The sequence below is a fragment of the Eschrichtius robustus genome, chromosome 12 (genome assembly GCF_028021215.1).
Source record: "Eschrichtius robustus isolate mEscRob2 chromosome 12, mEscRob2.pri, whole genome shotgun sequence".
NCBI lineage: Eukaryota > Metazoa > Chordata > Mammalia > Artiodactyla > Eschrichtiidae > Eschrichtius > Eschrichtius robustus.
In genome coordinates, this window is record NC_090835.1 from 82,607,605 (window position 1) to 82,626,600 (window position 18,996).

The window sequence follows — 18,996 nt, forward strand, 5'->3', positions numbered from 1 at the left end:
ACTTCTTTTTTAAAAAACGTAGAACAGTATTTACAGTTTTCATTTAAATTTGTCAAGTGGAATTTGGATAAATAGAGTGTGTATTTTAAGTAGTCGTGGTATTTTCAATGTTCACTTTTGGTTCAAATTTTGTGTTATTTTTATTTCAATAAATATGCAGTCAAAATTTGCTTTTTTTTTTCCACTAAGTTAATCACACTTAAGACCCCAAATCAAGATTTTTCTCTACACACAGTCAGACATCACCTGTCAAAATTCCAGACAAGCCTGTAATTGTGCACATACACCCAGAATGAAGCATCTATATTTCTAATGCAATTTCAAGCCAGTGTATCAGATTTAAGATCTTTATTATCTCTGAGACAGGACAGCATGTAGATAAATGTCCGGATGGTCCAAGCTTTCAAAGAATGTCGGCATTTATTCTGTCGATATGCATCCCTGCACAGCCAGCAGCCAGGACTGTGCATGACACAGCTAAATACAATTCTGTTTTCCCAATCCCCTGCTTCTTCCCCTTTGCCCCCGAATCTCCCCTCGTCTCTTCTCTGCTCCCTCCTTCAACTGTTCATTCTGAAGATATACTTTTCACTAGGATTAATACAGGGTTTGCATTTACAATTTTCATTTACCAAACAGAAAAATATTTTACTAGAAGGCAATGGTATTAAGGAGAATGATTTTCCATGTGCCCCGAGGCCGGGCATAGGCAGGATTTGATTTGCTATGTTTGGCTGGAACCTGGATTGATACGCAGAGAGGAGAGGGGGTGTTTAATAAAATTTACATTTCATTTTCTCACTTGACATCAGTCTCCTGTCACACATGGAACTGATGGGGATGCTGCAAATAACTTTTTTCAGAATCTAGTTGGGGGGACAGACTGGGAAATGAGAAGACAGAAGGGAGAGACAGAGACAAGGACAGTCTGGCTTGTTTCCATCTTGTGGTTCCAGGATGGGAACAAATCCATGGTGTCTGGAGGACCTGAGAGCCGGCATCCTCCACCCTGGAAGGAGCAAGCGCCAGTGGGACACCCAGAGAGGCACCGAGACTGACGCCATCCAGATGCCCACAGGGTAATCTACGGGTTGAGTGAGGGGTTTAAGCTTCTGAGGGACTGGAAGTGATTCATGCCCACTGAAAAAGAGATCAGGAGACGTCCAAGAGACCGGAGCAAGGACAAGACAAGAGGACTGGACTCCCCTTTTGTTCAGGGAAACCAGAGTGTCTCTATAGCTGCGTAACAAATTACCGCAACTGAGTGACTTAAAACAGTACCCACCGTGGAATACCACTCAGTCTTAAAGAAGAGGGAAATCCTGCTGTCTGCAACAACACCGATGGACCTAAAGAACATTATCTAAGTGAAATAAGTCAACATAGATAGATGAATAATATATGGTCTTGCTTATATGTGGATCTAAAACAGTCATACTCAGAAGCAGAAAGTAGAATAGTGATTGCCAGAGGCTGGGGGCAATGGGGAGGTGATGGTCAAGGGGCACAAAGTTTCAGTTATGCAAGATAAGTTCTGAAGGTCTACCATCTAGCATAGTGCCAACTGCTAAGGATACCGTATTACCCTCAGCGGTCCCTCGGTATCCATAGGGGATTTGTTTCAGGAGCCCCTGCAGATACCAAAATTCGCAGATGCTCAAGTCCCTTACATAAAATGGCATAGTACAATTGCATAGGTACCTATTGATACAATCTTCTGAGAGAGTCGATCCTATGTTAAGTGTTAAAAGATATAGTGATAATAATAAATGAGTCGTCATTTTGAGACTGAAATGAGGGATGATATAGAGCAATCAATTCAAATCCCAGTAAATTCTAGAAAGTCTTACAAATGTGTTAAACAGATCTGCCGTCTCAAAACAGACCACATTTATGGGCAGAATCTATTCTTTTTTTGAATTGTTCCAAGCAAAGAAATTCCCAGTCTTTTGAGGCCTAAAGATAAAAAAGGCTAGGAGAATACTTGTAAACACCCAAATCTATGTATTCAACCATTTAAACCTCATTTAACTTTATAAAATAATGTTTTATCCCTTTTTAAAATATTAAGTTCTGGAAATGTGATTTGCCTCTCAAATATAACTGTAATTTGTCACAGTGATATAGTGTAAGCTGAAATCAACGGTTCTACACTCATCAGAGTAATTCCTTCTTCTTATAGCTCTTTCAAAATTGACACAATACATTTTAAGTTCTGGAAACAAAATATGGAATAAATGCATGAATTTTAAATGACAGAATTAATTAAAATCCTTTACTGTTATTGACATGTACATGACATTTTATAGAAGCTTGGTTGATTAATATTTGCATGTAATTTACATTCAATTTCCCCATGCTCATTTTTGCATATAGTTTGCATACATTTCAATGTATAGTAATTTTATACTTTTGGAGTTAGACTGTTAGATGGAAGGGAGTCATTCAACTGAATAATCCTTGAAAGGGGACGTCCCTGAGGGACTAAATCTTCTCAGTACTCAGCAGCCTCTTTGGGCAATGAGATGGGTAAGTTTGCTTCAGGACACAACCTTGATCAGATTGGCCCAGGCTCTCACTCTGAGAAACACACGAAGCTCTGTCGGAGTCTGGTACCTTTCCTGAACACATTCCCCAAAACTCAAGAGATGGTGGAAACTACCCTAGCTCCCATCATCCCTCTCAGCTTTAACATCCATAAATATTTACAAATAATTTTGAACTCTCTAGAATTTTAGTTTGTTCAGTATCTTGGAGGAAAGGAGTCCATCACACATAGAAAATCAGAAATGGGAGGCAAGAAGAGGTCCTTTGAAATTACACAGCAACAAGACATTTTAAAATTACTTATTTGAATAAAGGGTAAGGCTTGTTACTGCTGGGAAACACTTACTGGGTTCCCTATGTTAATGGTCTGAGTAAGTTTAGGGTTGGCCTACAGTGGGGTTTTATTTAATCAACTCATCTCCAGACAAAAAGGAACCAAGAACTCTTCTCTTTGCTTCCAGAATTTACCCAATTCTCCCATTTTTTGAGGAGGAAAAAAAGAACTGCCTTAACTATGGGTTGGGGATTCTGGCTAGACTCTGAAATCCCGTGACACATGCAAGAGCCCTGCAAGTTACTCTGGATATTTCTGGCTGCCATTCAGGCGCAGAGTCCATTCTGGACTCAGGGATCCTAGGTTTTGCTAGGGTAAAATTAATAGGTCGATTATGGTTGTTCCCAGCCAGAGGCATAGGATCAAACTTGCCTTCCAAAAAGATCAGTGTTTAGCACATGGAGAATGGATAAGAAGATAGTAGAGATTGGGAGAAGGGTAAAGAAGGTGTAGAAATAAGAGCTGGTAGCTGACTTTTGGGGAAGGGTCAGATAGAAGGAGAAGTCATGGGTGACTTCTAGATTTCTAGTCTGAATGTGGTCATGCCATGCACTGTGTGAGGGCAAGCCTGAGGAGAAGCAGGTTTTAGGCCCTGTTAACATTGTAGTGGCTGTGGGATAACCTAGTGGAAGTTCTCAGTAGGCAGCTCGATAAACAATATAGAGCTCAGGAAAGACACCTGGGCTGGAATTGGAGGTGGTGAAAGGGAGAATGTACAGACAAACCCTTAGTGGGCAGTTTTCTACTCCTCAAAAGCCTTAACTTCTGAAATGTTTTTGTAGTGAAAGATCACAGCTCTCTGAGGACCCAGAGAATCCAACACAGTGTCACAGAGAAGACTGCCTACCTCCTTTCAGGGCAGCTTTAAGATCTGAGATGTCTGCAAGACACCTAAAGAATGGACACAGGGGCTGAGAACTTCCCTGCCAGCTCATGGTAGAGTGAGACATACTTTCCCACTGATGCCCTCAGATGATGACTTTCTGCCATTAATACCTCCTCCGAGGCTAATTCCAGGACATCATTGTTTAAAATTCTGCTATGGTAGAGTGTGTTTCCTTCCTCTGCTCTAATTCAAACATAGGACAGCCCCTTCATCTTCCAGAGATTGGAAAATCCTGGTTTCGATTTAGGGAAAAGCTCAGAGCAAGTTCTTTCTAGATATTTTCTTCACCTTTGTGGTCTTGGCTTTACTCCCTTGGTGCATAAGACCTTCTGGATCCACAGCCAAGGACACAGGCTACTTAAAGTATCAGTTAGTTTGGACACAGATGGGCCCTCTGCAAATGTGTGAATTGGGTGAAACTGCCTTTCATATCCTTACTCAACTTATCAGCATAGCTAACCCTCTGCTCTGGTCTCCATCTGAACCCCTAGCACACAGCCTAGAGAGGCTGCACATGATGTAATCTCTCGCATGCACTATCTTCTCCAAAAAAGCAGTTCTCTAATAATTAAGTTAGCTGATAATCCACTTGGCCACTTGGTCATCTCTAGTCTCCCAAGACAGTTTTTTTCCACTTGTAAATTTGACTCAGTTATTAACAGAAAGAACTATTGAAAAATATTAACTGTGGTCCATGGACAATTTCCTTTCCCAAATTTGCTATTTTTATATTTTGTCCTTAACTAAAATCTCAGCAAAGCCCAAGAGAATCTCAATTTCCATGTGTCAGTACTCATGAGGTGCAAGCTTGGTATGTTTGCTCAACTGTGGGCTCCTAATAATGATTGAATTCAAGCCATGAAATAAAATCATCTTGTGAAAAACCACGTGGTTGCCAGGTAAGGCTGACAGACCAGGGAGCGGGGTCTTCTCCTGTCCTTCAAATATTCCCATAGGAAAAAGAAATGTTTTGCTTCAACACTGCAGAAATAGCTGTAGCAGACCAGACTTTTTCATGATCCCTTCAATAAGAGAAGCCCAAAGCTTTGTGGGTGATCATCCTAGAGGAAGCTTAATACCACCCCCTACTGGTATAAATCAGCATTACACCGTTATTAAAATTGGTAAATCAGAAAGATAACCAGCTTAAGCTAAAAACAAGTAAAAAATTATCTAGTATTTGGGAACCTATTATTTGCCTGACATTGGACTAGGATTCGTGATAAATACAAAAGATGTATCAGATACCATTTCAATGTACATTCATTTATATGACTGTCTTCCGTTTTAAAGTTGAAAACAGAGAATTCAGAGTCCATATTCTCCCTTCTTAGTGTCCAGACTGGTCAGGCCTCATCTCCCCTGCTCATCATGAGCCAGATATATTTTGAACATTATGACTTTCAGCCCAGATGCCCTCACTACTCCTTGATCACAGCTGCTCCTGAACAGCCTCCGGACGTACTGAACGGAGGCAGAATGCCTCGGTGGCACCGCAGGAGGCTGGCTTCTCCTGGGACAGCCCCAGGCTGACATGCTCCTTGCCCAGGCGACTCCGGCCCTGCAGTCGCTGCGTCTCTCGTCTGAGGTCTGGGCAGGGCAGCAGCAGCTGATCTTGGCCTGACAGCTGGTATCGGAGCACCTGCTCCTGGGCCTCCTTCCAGCTTCCAGTCTCCTGCAGGTACACCTGCTGAGCAGGAGAGCCCAAAGCACAGGTGTTCCCGTGTGATGCGACACTGGTAATGCTGGGAGCAGGCACCGCGGCCTCGGCCTCTTCTCGGCTGCCACCTTCCTCTTGGACTGCACGGCGGCTTACCTTCCTTCTGGACACACCATTCAGTGACTGATGGGGGAGCTGGTTTAGCTTGCCCAGCATGACCTTCATCCTCAAATCTGTGAGAGAAAAGAAGGAGGAGACGAAATAGACCTACTTCCCAATCAGCTGATTGCACATTTTGCATATTTAGCATTCCTGAAAAGATATCTCCAAATAATTAAAGATTGAGTTATATCACCTTATCGATTTCCAAATATCTTTGGGAATACATAATTTTTCAAAAAAAAAAAAGAAAAACACGATATCCTAAGCCCAACTGATAATTAATATTAACTATCTAACACAAATTTGATAATATAGCTTCCCAGAAAAAAACTTTTATGATGTTGATAAGTCAGTCAGGATTTTTCATTGTAAGCATGGCAGCTTAAATATGAAAATTAGGCCAGAGTCAGACCTTACCAAGTGGGTTAACTCACACTTGTATTTAGAAATGTGAGCTCTAAGAACCAGTCTTATTAATACTTTTGGCTTTTATGCCAAATTCATCATTTAAATATTTTTGATTTTACAAAAACATAAATATAAACATATGCAGAGATATATAAATATATATATAAATATATATTTATATAAATATATAAACACATATCCATATGAGTGTGTATATATAATTACCAACCTATAAGAAAACACACCCTAGGCCTGAAATATTTTTTCCATGCTGTCTTTCAAAACTCTCTGCCTTCTTTTACTCCCCTCCCCAAATTTCTCACTTCCTTCAGAAAGTATTTCCTAACTCATAAATGTCTCGTCCTCATAATTCATTGAGTGTTGAGGTGTGTATCAATCTATTTTTACAGACAATAAACTGCTATAGTTCAACTTTTTTTTTTATAGTTCAACTTTTTAAATAATTTTATTAAATTATTGTTTTTAAACAAATTAAAGGAAATTCAAAATTATTCTATGTTAGTGATACTCATCCTTTTACATTCCAGTATGTGTTCTTTGAAGAGAGAAAGGATAATAATCATTTAAAGTAACACTTATATAGCAATTATCACATGCTGGCCACCAATTTTTTAATATATATATATAAAATATATAAATACATATATATACATATATATATACACATATATATAATTTAATCCTTACCAGCACTCTGTGAAGTAAGTGCTATTATTATCTCCCTCTTAGAAGGGAGGCCATTGAGATACAGAGAGATTAAGTAACTTCTCAAGACAACACATAAAGGAATGGCAGATCTTACTTACATTACAGAGGTCAAGATTTGTGGCTCCAGAGTCTGTACTGTGAGAACCACACAATACTGTGTAAAGTTAAGATAGCAGTGAGTTAAGAAGAAAGTCTGGCTGGATACATGCATGAGAGTGGGGCATGACATTTCCCATCCCTGCTTATCTCATATCTCACCACCAAATGCATAATGTGAACTTTTTGTACATGTATAGTTGTAAATACAAGGTAGATGTTAATTTATGAACCTGTGTATTATGCTCCTCTCTTAGTTTACTGAGACCCATCTTGGCTTGTGTTAGGAGACAGTCATCATGTCTATATCATGGTGTAAGAGACAGTATTGAGGCAAAAGGTAACAATTTCCCACCTCAATTTAATCTAACAATGAATGGGAGCTGAGGTGAGGAAGAAAGAAGGTAATAGCAACATAATATAAATATGAGTACTCTCTCTATATATAAAGTATATATAACACACTTTTGATTTGGAGCAGTAAAACAAGATAAAGTAATCATGTTGTTTATATAGTTTTGATGATGTGTCAATTAATATTCTGCGAAGCCCACATTATCCATATCTTCTCTCTCTTCTTCCACAGTCCTTTTGCCTAGCATGTATCTGCTATGGTCCTCTAACTATGGGATAATTCTCTTGCTTAGAGCTTTCAGGTTATCCTAGTCTCACTATGGGATCTTCAAATCCTTCCAGAACTGTTCCTTTACAGCTCAAACTACATTGATTTGTGCCTCAATACTTGCTGGCTGGAGTTTCTCATTTGACTTGGGCAACTCTTTCTATTATTGGACACCTTTCCTTGTATGAGAGTCTCATCTTCCTCTTAGGACTTTGAGTTCCTTCAGGGAAGGAACTTTTTTTGCCATTAAACTTGCCCCTCTGTTAAGCCCAATCCCATGCCAAGTATTGAGCTTGGTGTCATCTCTATAATTACCACTCCCACCAGGAGGAAAAGATATAGTTTATCAAGATCAGCAAATAACCAAATAACAAGAATAATCAATTGTCAGATAGAAGCAAAGTTTAAAAAGGAAAAAGGGCTTTGAATTTTTATCCCTTTGTACAACCAATACCATCTCATGTAAGGGGAATCAAACACTGCAAGTCACCTATTTTCAATCCATTGAAGGTATTGTTATTCTGTTTTTGAGAGACCGTCTTTGGAAATCTATTCCCCCTTGTTCTTCAGGTCTGCGTCTATTCATAAAAGACTAACACGAGTGTAGCTTTCCTTTGCAGGCCCAAAACCATTTAAAAATCTCCCATGAATTATTTACATGGCAGCTCCAATCAGCAACATAGCTGACAGACTCCCCAGCTGAAATGAGAGTGCACTGAGTAAAGGTGCCGAGGGAGGCTGGCCACTTCCCATTGTGAGGTTATAGACAGAACTAAGTCAGCACACATTATATGTCAGCACCGACATCAGAAGGAATCCGATCCTTTGATCTTGGACCTCCACAGGAAGCTTAGATCTCAAACAAATGAGATTAAAAAAATGAATTTATAGCAGATATGTGTCCTAAGGCATTCAGCTGAATATTTGGGTTTTAGGGAAGGAAGAATAGTGAGTATCAAATCATATGAAACGGCATGCCTCCTTTCCACCTCCATCTCATTGGTGAGTCTCCATTAAAATGGAAAGATAGCATTTCACATTGCTCCTCCACGTTATCTCAGGGTCCCATTTGTGGGTTTGATCAAGTTTCAGAAAGAATGGGGTAAAATATGGGAACACAGATCCTTTCTCTATGAAAACGAAGACTCCGTGGTTTTGGGTCCATCCAGGTCCATCCACAGTCAGTGAAACTTTTCCAGGTAACCTTCATCTCTTTTGGCTTCCAGAACTTTCTTGGGCAACAAATATGCTGAGCTACGGTTTTAAAAATTTGTGTGGGTAGTAGTCATTGGCTTCTTTTTTTTTTTCCTGTTTCTTTTTTGTTTCATTCACTAGTTTGTTGTATTTTTTAGATTCCACATATAAGTGATATCAGACAGTATTTGTCTTTCTCTGTCTGACTTATTTCACTCATTGGTTTCTTTTGCAATGGGATAATTAACAATGAATCTCCCCTCTCCCCACCCCACTCCCACTCTTTATATTTTCATAGCATAGTCTCCATGTGTTGCATTTAGTGTTGGATGACCTGGATTCAGTACAAAAGACCCAGTATAATGACCTCTATTTTGAAGCCTAAATAGGATCTAAAGCAGCAAGATGGATGGCTGATCAGCCAACATAAAGAATGGACTCCACTTTGGTTTCTCATTTGTCAATAAGGGCACAGTCCTGCCCACATATTGAAGAAGACATATACATAATTAATAAATAACATTAAATTATTCATTATTAATTGGTAAGTATTAATTAATATTAATGGATACATATTATAAATACTATCACCAATGTCCTTTCTAGATTATTTGTTCCTTTAAATGAAAAATTATTATTTATTTTTAATAAACAATGCATGGCAAATCAGGAAGTATGAAAATTTTTAGAAGATAAAGAAAAAAATGCCTTTAATCCCACATATCATAAGTGATCTCCACTTTATTATGTTTGTAATACTCTAGCAATGGCTATGTTTTAGTAAACCTAGTTTAACTCATTAATCTATCTACAGTTTACTTTGGTATATTTTTTGAAGTGTGAATCTAGATTAATAAATGTTCTAAAGAGTCAAATTTACAGCCCCATTTATAGACTAATGCTTGTGTTTTCCTTTATTTTTATTATCTCCATCACATATTACATTTCTGTATCTAGTATCTATATCTATACCTAATTGAGATTATTTCTCATAATGTGCTCATATATTCTTGTGTCAGTATCACATTGAAGAATAGTGACATAAATATTCTCTCTGGTTGAGCTACCTTTTCCCACTGCCAAAAAAAACAATTTCCTGTAAAAAATTAGTTTTCTAGTGTTGATCTATAGTTTCTGAAGAATTTTAGAATCATCTTATGCTGTTCTACTCCTGTATAAAATAATTGGAACTGTGTTAAACCAAAGTTAATATAGAAATAACTGAGGTCTTTGCAATATTAGTCAACCTAATTAGAAACATGTTGTAATTCCCTATGTATTCAAGTCTTCTCTTTAAACTATTCAATAAAATATAGTTTATTTTTTATATAAGTCCCATATATCTCTTGTTTATAGATTTTTTTTTCCAAGGCAGCATATTCTTTGTCACTAATGTGTATTTCTTTGTCTTTCCTAACTGTATACCATTGGCTTATACAGTATGATTTTTGCATAGATTGACATTATATTTGAGTAAGTTACTCAAGTTATTTATAAATTATAGCAGTTAGTGGTTGAATCTTTAAGTTATCATTAAATAATCATCTGTAAATCATCATATATTTTCTCCAAAGTTGTCCTCTAAATTTTGTTTTATATCTGACTTTGTTTCTTCCTATTCCAAAATATATGTCATAAAATTATGGTAAGAATGAGCTCTGTGTTTTACCCTCATTTAAGTAGGAATTCTTCTAATATTCCATTGTTAAAGTTAATATTGGATCTCGGTTGCAAATAGCATTGGAACTCTCCATCTTATTTACCAGGCATCTTATTTATTCCTGGTTAGTTTATTTTAAAGTTTCCTTAAGGAGTAAGTGATAGATTTTATTTATGTCTTTAAATTAGGAGATGTTCATATCTTTTTATTATATGGCATGGACATGCTATTTATTAATAACTTCCAAATATAGTTTTACTTTCTTGGGAACTTGGGACAATTTCTTGTTCTAAACTGTTTTGCTCTTCACTGTTTCCAGACATCTTGAGGCCAGCCCTCTCCTCTCCTCTCCTCTCCCTGTCATTCCTATAGATTTGTACTTACAAAAAGGTAAATTGACAGTCTTTTTTATTTTACATTCACAACACACAGCATATACAGTCAGTAGAATTCAAACGTGGTAGAGATAAGAAATCCACGAAGTTAATGTTTATGGTCACACCTGCATGGTATGGAGCCCCTTTTCACATGTCAGTCTTTCATTCCCAACATTCGGGGCATGTATTTCACATACACACACACAATAGTGACCAGTAGCCAGACACAGATCAGGGTACGATTTGGAGAAGGCAGCACTGAGATCTCCAGCAGTAGCTGTCCTGCAAAGACAAAGGCAGTCCCCAGGAAACTGGGAGAGGAAACTCAGGTGGCCAGCAGACAGCATCGCCTGGAAGGAAGTTGTCGCTTTTTGCCCATTGTTAGGACCCAAAAGATGTGTGGCCATTGTCCTGTTGTTAATCTTATGAATCAGGATAAAATTTCTCCATCTCTTTTAGATGAGATGAGTAGCCGTTTTTTTTTTTTTTTGTCAGCAGTTGTAGGAACTGCTGGAATCCAGGGGTCTCTGGAAAGGGGAGAGGGAAAGGAGAAAGGCTCATTTCATCTCTACCTTCACCATTTACTCAACAATGGTGATCAATGGTCTCATGTCCTAACACCCTCTGGTAAAGGTGCTGCTGGGATTAGAAAAGATACAGAATTTAAACAGAGGAATCTGGACAAGATAAAAACAAATAATTATATTACATATAAAAGGTGTTAAATGAATAAAAGGGAGGTGTCACAAAAGTTGAGAGAAGGGGACTATTCCTTCTAGATAAAAGATTTTGAAAAAAAGAGAAAAAGTATTTGATCTGGGATTGGAAAGAATGGAAACTTTAGATCTGTGGGTACATTATAGAAGGGTATCTTGAAACCGAGAGTCTTATTCTCTGTGTACAGGGAATACTGTCCTGGTGGGAAAAGAGAAAGAGTGAAGGAAGAACATCTATGAGGAGTGTGTTAACTGAGGCTGAACTGAAGATGTATCTGGGAAATGGAGTGGGTGGGAGATGAAAACCAAGACACAGCAGAGGTGGAATTGATAAAACCTAGCAAGCAAGGGGGCAGGGTGGTAACGGGAGACTAGCAGTTAAAGGTAACTCTGAGGTGTCTAGCCTGGGAGATTCGGGGGATATTAACCAAATAAGGGGAATAAGGGAACAGTCGAGAAGGAATGGTACTAAACTGAGCTTCAGCAGAGCAAAGCAGGGCTCCTTCCCTGATCTTCTGTGAACCTGAGTTTGTGCAAAGTACACAATTAAACCCTTAGCAAATGGGATTTGAAACCGTGTGATATGATTTGGGAGCTGGAAGCACTAAACATGTAGCTTAGGATAATGGCATTCTTTCTCTCCTTTGGCATTCTCTCCCCTCTTCAGATTCTTCAAATACATATTGTTTGTTGTGATTGCTTTACACTTACTTGTTTATTGCCTGGAATTGTTCTTTCATTTTCCCCAAAATATTATTCTTGTGTCCCAATCATATTAGAAATTCATAAAGGATAGGTAGCCAAATATCATCTCTTTGTAACTATACAGAGAGGACCTCATAAGGTACAAAAAAAATTCAGGAAATAAATAAATACTTATTTAATATGTATTGGAAGATAAAATTTAAGTTCATTCATTGTAATTCCAGCCATCTCTCACCTAAATGTTACAGAGACGAGTAATCGCTTCTGCCTGGATTTCTCAACCTTGGAATCACTGACATCTTGAGCCAGATCATCTTTGTGGTGGGGGTGATCTCTTCTCACTAGATGCTAGAAGCACCCCCCTCCCCCAAGCTGTGACAACAAAAATGTCTCCAGACAATGCAAGGATCCGCTGGAGGTAGGATGACCACATGTCCCAATTTGCCTGAGACTGAGGGAGTTACTGAGACACAAGGCTTTCATTTTTAAAACTACGAAAGTTCTAGGAAAGCCAGGATGACTTGGTCACCCTACTTGGGAGACAAAATTGCCCCTGGTTAAGAACCATTGGCCTGTGGGAACAGAGAGCCATCTTTTTTTTTTTTTTTTTTAAATTAATTAATTTATTTATTTATGGCTGTGTTGGGTCTTCATTTCTGTGCGAGGGCTTTTCTCTAGTTGTGGCAAGTGGGGGCCACTCTTCATCGCGGTGCGCGGGCCTCTCACTATCGCGGCCTCTTTTGTTGTGGAGCACAAGCTCCAGACGCGCAGGCTCAGTAGTTGTGGCGCACGGGCCTAGTTGCTCCGCGGCATGTGGGATCTTCCCAGACCAGGGCTCGAACCCATGTCCCCTGCATTGGCAGGCAGATTCTCAACCACTGCGCCACCAGGGAAGCCCGAGAGCCATCTTTATATGACAAATTCCAAAAACCGTTAAGTGCGACTATGGAGGTATGATTTCAGTATTTTTGGAACCCCAAAGAGGAAAATATTCATTTTCATTGAGGTGGGGAGGATTAGAGAAGATTTTATGAAAAAAAAGGGCATACCAGCTGGTGCTGAAAAGCTTGAGGGGGTTTGAACAGGTGAGTGTGAGGAGGGGGCAAGAAGGTGAAACCCAGAGTAGGAGCAGGAAGACAGGGTGGAGTCAGGTCTTGGAGGGCGTTGAGTCCTAAGTAGCAAGAAAGACCAACAATAAGTAACACATACACAGCACATACAACACGCCAGGAATCTTTCCGCACTCTAGAGTGACATTAACTCAATCAGCATCACAACATCTGAGTGTGGGCAATATTATTAGGACAATTTTCCTGATGAGGAAACCGAAAGGCACAGAGAGGACTGTGGACCTGCTTGAGGCCACGAAGTAAGTCAACAAGGGAATCAGGATTAAACCCAGTCTTGCTGACACCCGAGTTTCACGCTCTTAACTGTCACATTCTCCTGCCTCTCTAACTGAGGCTGGTAATCCATTAAATCTTCTGAGTAGCAAAGTGACAAAAGCAGATGTCAATTTTAAAAGCTAGCTCAGATGCTCCCTATGTCAAAAACCGTGGTAAAAGTAAAACACAAGGGATACATGCTTTACTCCCTTCCCTGTTGCATACATACAATTTTTGCTAAAAGCCGTAACGTGATGAATTGACAGTCTGAATCTACTGGACAGTGGAAATGCTTGATTCCACCAGCTAAATATGTGAAGGTGATGCTCTGTGTTTGCATAGTGCTTATGAGAGAGACGGCCAATCGCTTGATCAGCAAATGCCACAAGTTTAAAAACACAGAAGGAAAAGGAAACTAGAGTGCCATGGTAATAATAAAATAAAACCTAATTTATTTAAAGCTAGCAATAATTAGGTGTTTTGTAGCTGGTAATAATCTCCAAAGAAAAGCAAGAGATGCCTAATTACTTCCCTTGGAAACAATGCTCTTAAGATTCAGACAAAGCTTAGAAGATAAGAAAACAAATCCTCTCTGATCCCCAGGGGAGGATTTGGATCACACATCTTTCTATTTTTAACTTGGATGTCCTAATAAAATGGCCTCTTTCATTCTTCTGTCTCTTCAATCTAAACTCGTCCACAGGAGCCCTGTCCCTTGTTTCATTCCTGATAATTTATTAATAATCTCCCACATAAAAAATGTCCCTTAATAAAACATCCAGGCTTTGTGGACTGTGTAATGTAGTTAATTTAAGCCGGGAAACTGAGATTCATGTAAATGGCCATATTAGATTAGGGGAAAGATTAGCATCACTCCTGCTGGTTGCTGGAAAATGCAGTTGAATATGCTCTTCTACACAGAGCTGGGTTCAGAGGACCATTTTCAAACACCTGTCCTGAATTTGCATGCCATAATATGGACAAGAAGCTTCTGGAAACCAAAGTCGAAGTGGTCTTAGATGGAATCTAGAAAGATCTCCTGCCCCCTCCTCTCTATCTTCATCCTTCACACCCCCACCCACTCACATTCCCTACTACTTTTTGATGCAGGTCCAGGAGGTGAATGGAGTATGGATGGCTAATTTGATGGGAAACTTAAAAAAAAAAAAACACCTCATTTACTCTGTGGGAAAAAATCCAAACAGGCAAACAAACTGATACGCAGATACACACAGTCACCAGAGTTCATTAAACTCATTAGAGGCAGAACAACTTCGGACTGCTATGGTTTGGTGAAACATCCACTCAGAACCGGTAAGATTTGGATTCCTTTCTGAGCAGAAAATATCATGATAATTGGCTATTATTTAGGGGAAAAAAGGAATATTCTCCTATTTAGAGCATATGTTTCAAAATATTTCAGATCCATCGAAGTTTCATGAATATTTTTCATATACCATACTTGTACTTGGCAAATCCATCTTGTGTTCTGCCCATTGTCTTTGTAATTTCTGTGTCCTTAGAAGGACAAAACATTGGTGTGTGATAAATTCTTATCTTTTCTCTGCTTGGCAGCAACTCTAATGACAATTTAACAATATAACAAGCAAAATCATCTGGCATCATGCACAACGTAGGCAAATAATACCTTTTGCAAAAAGTACAACTAAACAACAAAGCAGAGCTTAACAAAGCTGACTCATTTCTTGAGGGTTCTTGCATTCAATCTACTTTGCATAGTTGGTATTTGGCAACTCCATTCTCTTCTTTCCCAGATTCAATTATGTTGCCAAACTGGCAGCTTTGCAATAGCTAAGGGAAAGATTATATGCCTATACTCTGGTTTTTCTTTCTTCTATATAACGAATTCAAATGTTAAACCCATAATCTTCTAGTAAGAAAAAATATATATAAATGTCAACTCGAATAACTGGTTAGTAGCTGAGTGAATCAGCCGGACTCGTGTGTTCTTATACTGGGGTATAATTTCCTTGAGAAGAAGTAACAAAGGCTAAAGAAGGGGCTATAAACTAAACTGATTCAGAAACTGGCAGCCAGCGGGAGGCTACAGTTCACACACAATGGGTTTGTTTCTCTTGTGGGAATCATCCCATTGTCCAAGCTTACCTTCTGCCATCGTGGTGCCTTCTTTTTCAGTCTCTACTTGTGATCCTTGGCCTTTGGGTGAGACGTGGCTATGATTCTTTTGATCATTAGTCTGGGATTCAGAAATCTCTTCACTTTTTATTTCTGTATTAATGAAAAAACACATTGGCTTTTTTTAGAATAAAGTGACATTTTTATTATAAATGGGCCCTAAGTGTTAGGATATTTCCCTTCTCCGCTCCCCCAAAATTATTGTGATATACGTGCAGTAGAATGCATTTAATAGTCTCAGAGCTTAAGGAATAATGAAATAAAATCCCATATACTGGCCACAACATTGAGGCATAAAACTACTATCCAATATAGTTGCCACCACATGTGGTTACTGAACATGTGAAAAGTGACTAGTTCAAAAAGGGATGTCCCGTAAGTGTAAAATACACACCTGATTTTTCAAAAATGTAAGATATCTAATATTTTTATATCCATTACATGTTGAAGTATTATCTTGATATTTAAGGTTAAATGGCTGCTAGAAAATGACACTATGTGTCTCACTTTGGTGGTTCGTGTTATCTTTCTGTTGACCAGAGCTGCAATGTTACTAATACTTTTTTAAAACATTTTATTTTGAAATAATTATAGATTCACAGAAAGTGTCAAAAGAAATGTACAGGGATGACCCACGCACCTTCACCCAGCCTTCTCTCTACTTCCAACAACTTGTATAACTGCAGTATGACATCAAAACTAGGAAACTGGCACTGGTGCAATCCACAGAGCTCATACAGCTGTGTGCTTTTGATTGAAGACTTTATATCTTCAGTCTGCTCTTGACTAGAGTGATGCCTTCTCTCCTATTCATTTGTTCATTAAATATATTAATAAAAATACATTTACATTCTTCATGCCAGGCATTGTTCTAGGCACTGGAAAGCCAATGATAAGTCTGAAAGACCAGGTCTGCCCTTACAGAGCTTTTATTCTAGTTTGGATGGCAGAAGAAAAAAAAATAAATTGTAATATGATGTCAGATAATGCCATGCCAAGACATATGATGATTTTCTCAAGGAAAGGCACTTTTGTGATTGAGTTTTGAGCTGAACTAGTTGATTTTTTTCACAGGACACCATTTTTACATTGAAAGAACTTGAAAGAATGATTGAAAGACAAATTATGGTTATTCATACTTTGGTACTTGGGAGATTTTTTTTTTAAGTAAATGAAGTGATCCTGTAACTTCAAAGAAACGATTGACAGTATTTGTTGCCAGTGATGTAAATCAAGCTCACATGGGAAATTTTAGAACTTTAGAAAATTTTTATCAACTACTATAAGCTTCACAGATTTCTAATTCTGTTGATATTAACGTGATTTTTTTTTTAATTATAGAAGGAAATATATCAGCATTTGTAGACCTGCATAACTCAGTGAAACAACATTTCCTAAATGGCCAAAGCATAATGTTTCAAAATCACGCATGGGCAAAGTCTCCATTCAAAGTACAAGGTAGACTGGTGCATTTTCATGTAACAAAATATAAAAAGTACATTGAGATGTACCTTTACGTAACTTCCTCTTGTCCAGGTTGGGTGCAGTATCAAAGAAGAATGTCTACGGTATCTGTAAAGGTTATTAATACTCTTCCTTTTTCTACTATGTATCTGAGTGAGGCTAGATTTTCTTCATATACTTCAGCCAGAACAATACATTGCAACAGACTGACTGCAGAAGCTGCTAAGAGAATCCAGCTGACTTTTTTTCAGGCAGACATTAAAGAGGTTTATAAAAAATGTCATTCTTTTCACTATATATTTTTAAAACATAGTTTTTAAATTAAAAATATGTTATATTAACATATAATGCATGTCTTATTTGTATTTTAAAATAAATTAATAAATAAGCTTTACATGTTCTCTCTTAACTTCTAATTTGGAAATACTGATAGATAGGACACACAGTGACGAAAGCTCTTTGGGGATTTCGATAATTACTGAAAGTGTGATGAGGTCCCGAGATCAAAATTTTGTAAAGTGCTGCTCTAGTCTGTACAGCTGGATCAGAGAATCACTTTCTAGGAGGAAGATGGGGAACAATATCCTCTCTGATTCTAAAGTAATAAATGCTAATTATAGCAATATGAAAAATACAGAAAGATATAAAGAGGGAAATAGAAATTACTCATACAGAACCGATGACTATGTATTTTTTCATGAAGTTCCTCCTAATCTCTTTAAATTTTTTAAAAGAAAGTTAGAAGTCTGTGTCCAGTCAAGAAAATATGGAAATTAAATACAGGGAAATGTGTCCAAAGATACTGAAAGGTTGAGAAAACAAAAAGAGGACACTGAGATAACTGATAACGTTAGTAACTGCAGGAAGAAGCTTCCTCTAGAGTTGGGTGAACAAAAGAGAAGAGATGGGGTGAGCGAGCTTAGAGGACAGTCCCTCCATGGCTGGGAGGTTTAGCTATGAAATGGAGGATGAGAATTAAATCACCTACTTCACGAACCATGAGATTAAAAATTACGAAAGTTCTTTACTTTCAAACCAGAAAGCACTACTCACATATACACACATACACACACACACACACACACACACAGATTTTTAGATTTTAAAACAAAGACCAAAACCCGTGATTCAACAAATCACAGGCAACAACCCAGGATGAGATCCCATTCTTCTTGAGAAAGACAAGGGATCCTTGAGTTTTCTTTAAGTCTGTGAAGCCTGATGATGCCAGGGAGAGAGGGAGAGACCAGGCTGAAGCTTGGTTCGAACTAAAGAGCATCTAGTGGAGCTTCCATCCCTCAGCATCTCTCAGAAATCCAAGCGTAGTGAACTGTCTAGTGGTGGCACCATGCTACCTCTTCTTTCCTTTCTTAATTTTTCACTTTCTCTCTTTGCCTCTCCTCATTTCACCTCTTTTATTCTCACTCTTCCTTATCACTTTGGTTTCCTAGTATCTCCTAATATCAAAGTGTTTCATCCATGTCTCCACCCACCGATCCCGCCCCCCCAAAAAAAAAGAAAGAAAGAAAAAGATCAGCTTCTGGGGAAATGCCTAAGAACACAATTTCTATGCTCCTAGCAAAAAAAAAAAAAAAAAAAAAAAAAAAACCACACCAAGCACTCTCTTCCTTCTTCTGAAAAAGCAGAGGACATTTCCCCTTTATTGAACTCTCCTTTTGGAGGGTCACCTGGGCTGTAGGGCACAGTGTTTCAGAGAGTCAGATATGGAGAGAACCAAACTACCCAGTTTGATCCTGGTGGTGAGACCTTGGGCAAGTCACTTAGCCTTTCTGGGCTTCATGCTCTACCACTGAAACACAGATGTAGTACTTAGTATCTACTTCATAGAGTTGTTGTGAGAATTGAATGAATTCACATCTCTAAAGTACTTAGA

At 38.4% G+C, this 18,996-nt stretch overlaps 1 protein-coding gene across 1 annotated transcript in view; it reads right to left on the reverse strand.

The window, feature by feature from the left end:
- Positions 1-2,301: 2,301 nt before the first annotated feature.
- Positions 2,302-18,996, reverse strand: part of PKHD1 (PKHD1 ciliary IPT domain containing fibrocystin/polyductin) — a 432,444-nt gene continuing 415,749 nt past the window's right edge. The window contains exons 67-68 of the mRNA XM_068558204.1: positions 15,609-15,731; positions 2,302-5,660 (exon numbers count right to left, since the gene is read on the reverse strand). Of these exons, the coding sequence (XP_068414305.1) occupies positions 5,200-5,660; positions 15,609-15,731 (584 nt within the window). The 3' untranslated portion in view covers positions 2,302-5,199. The remainder of the gene's footprint in view (positions 5,661-15,608; positions 15,732-18,996) is intronic.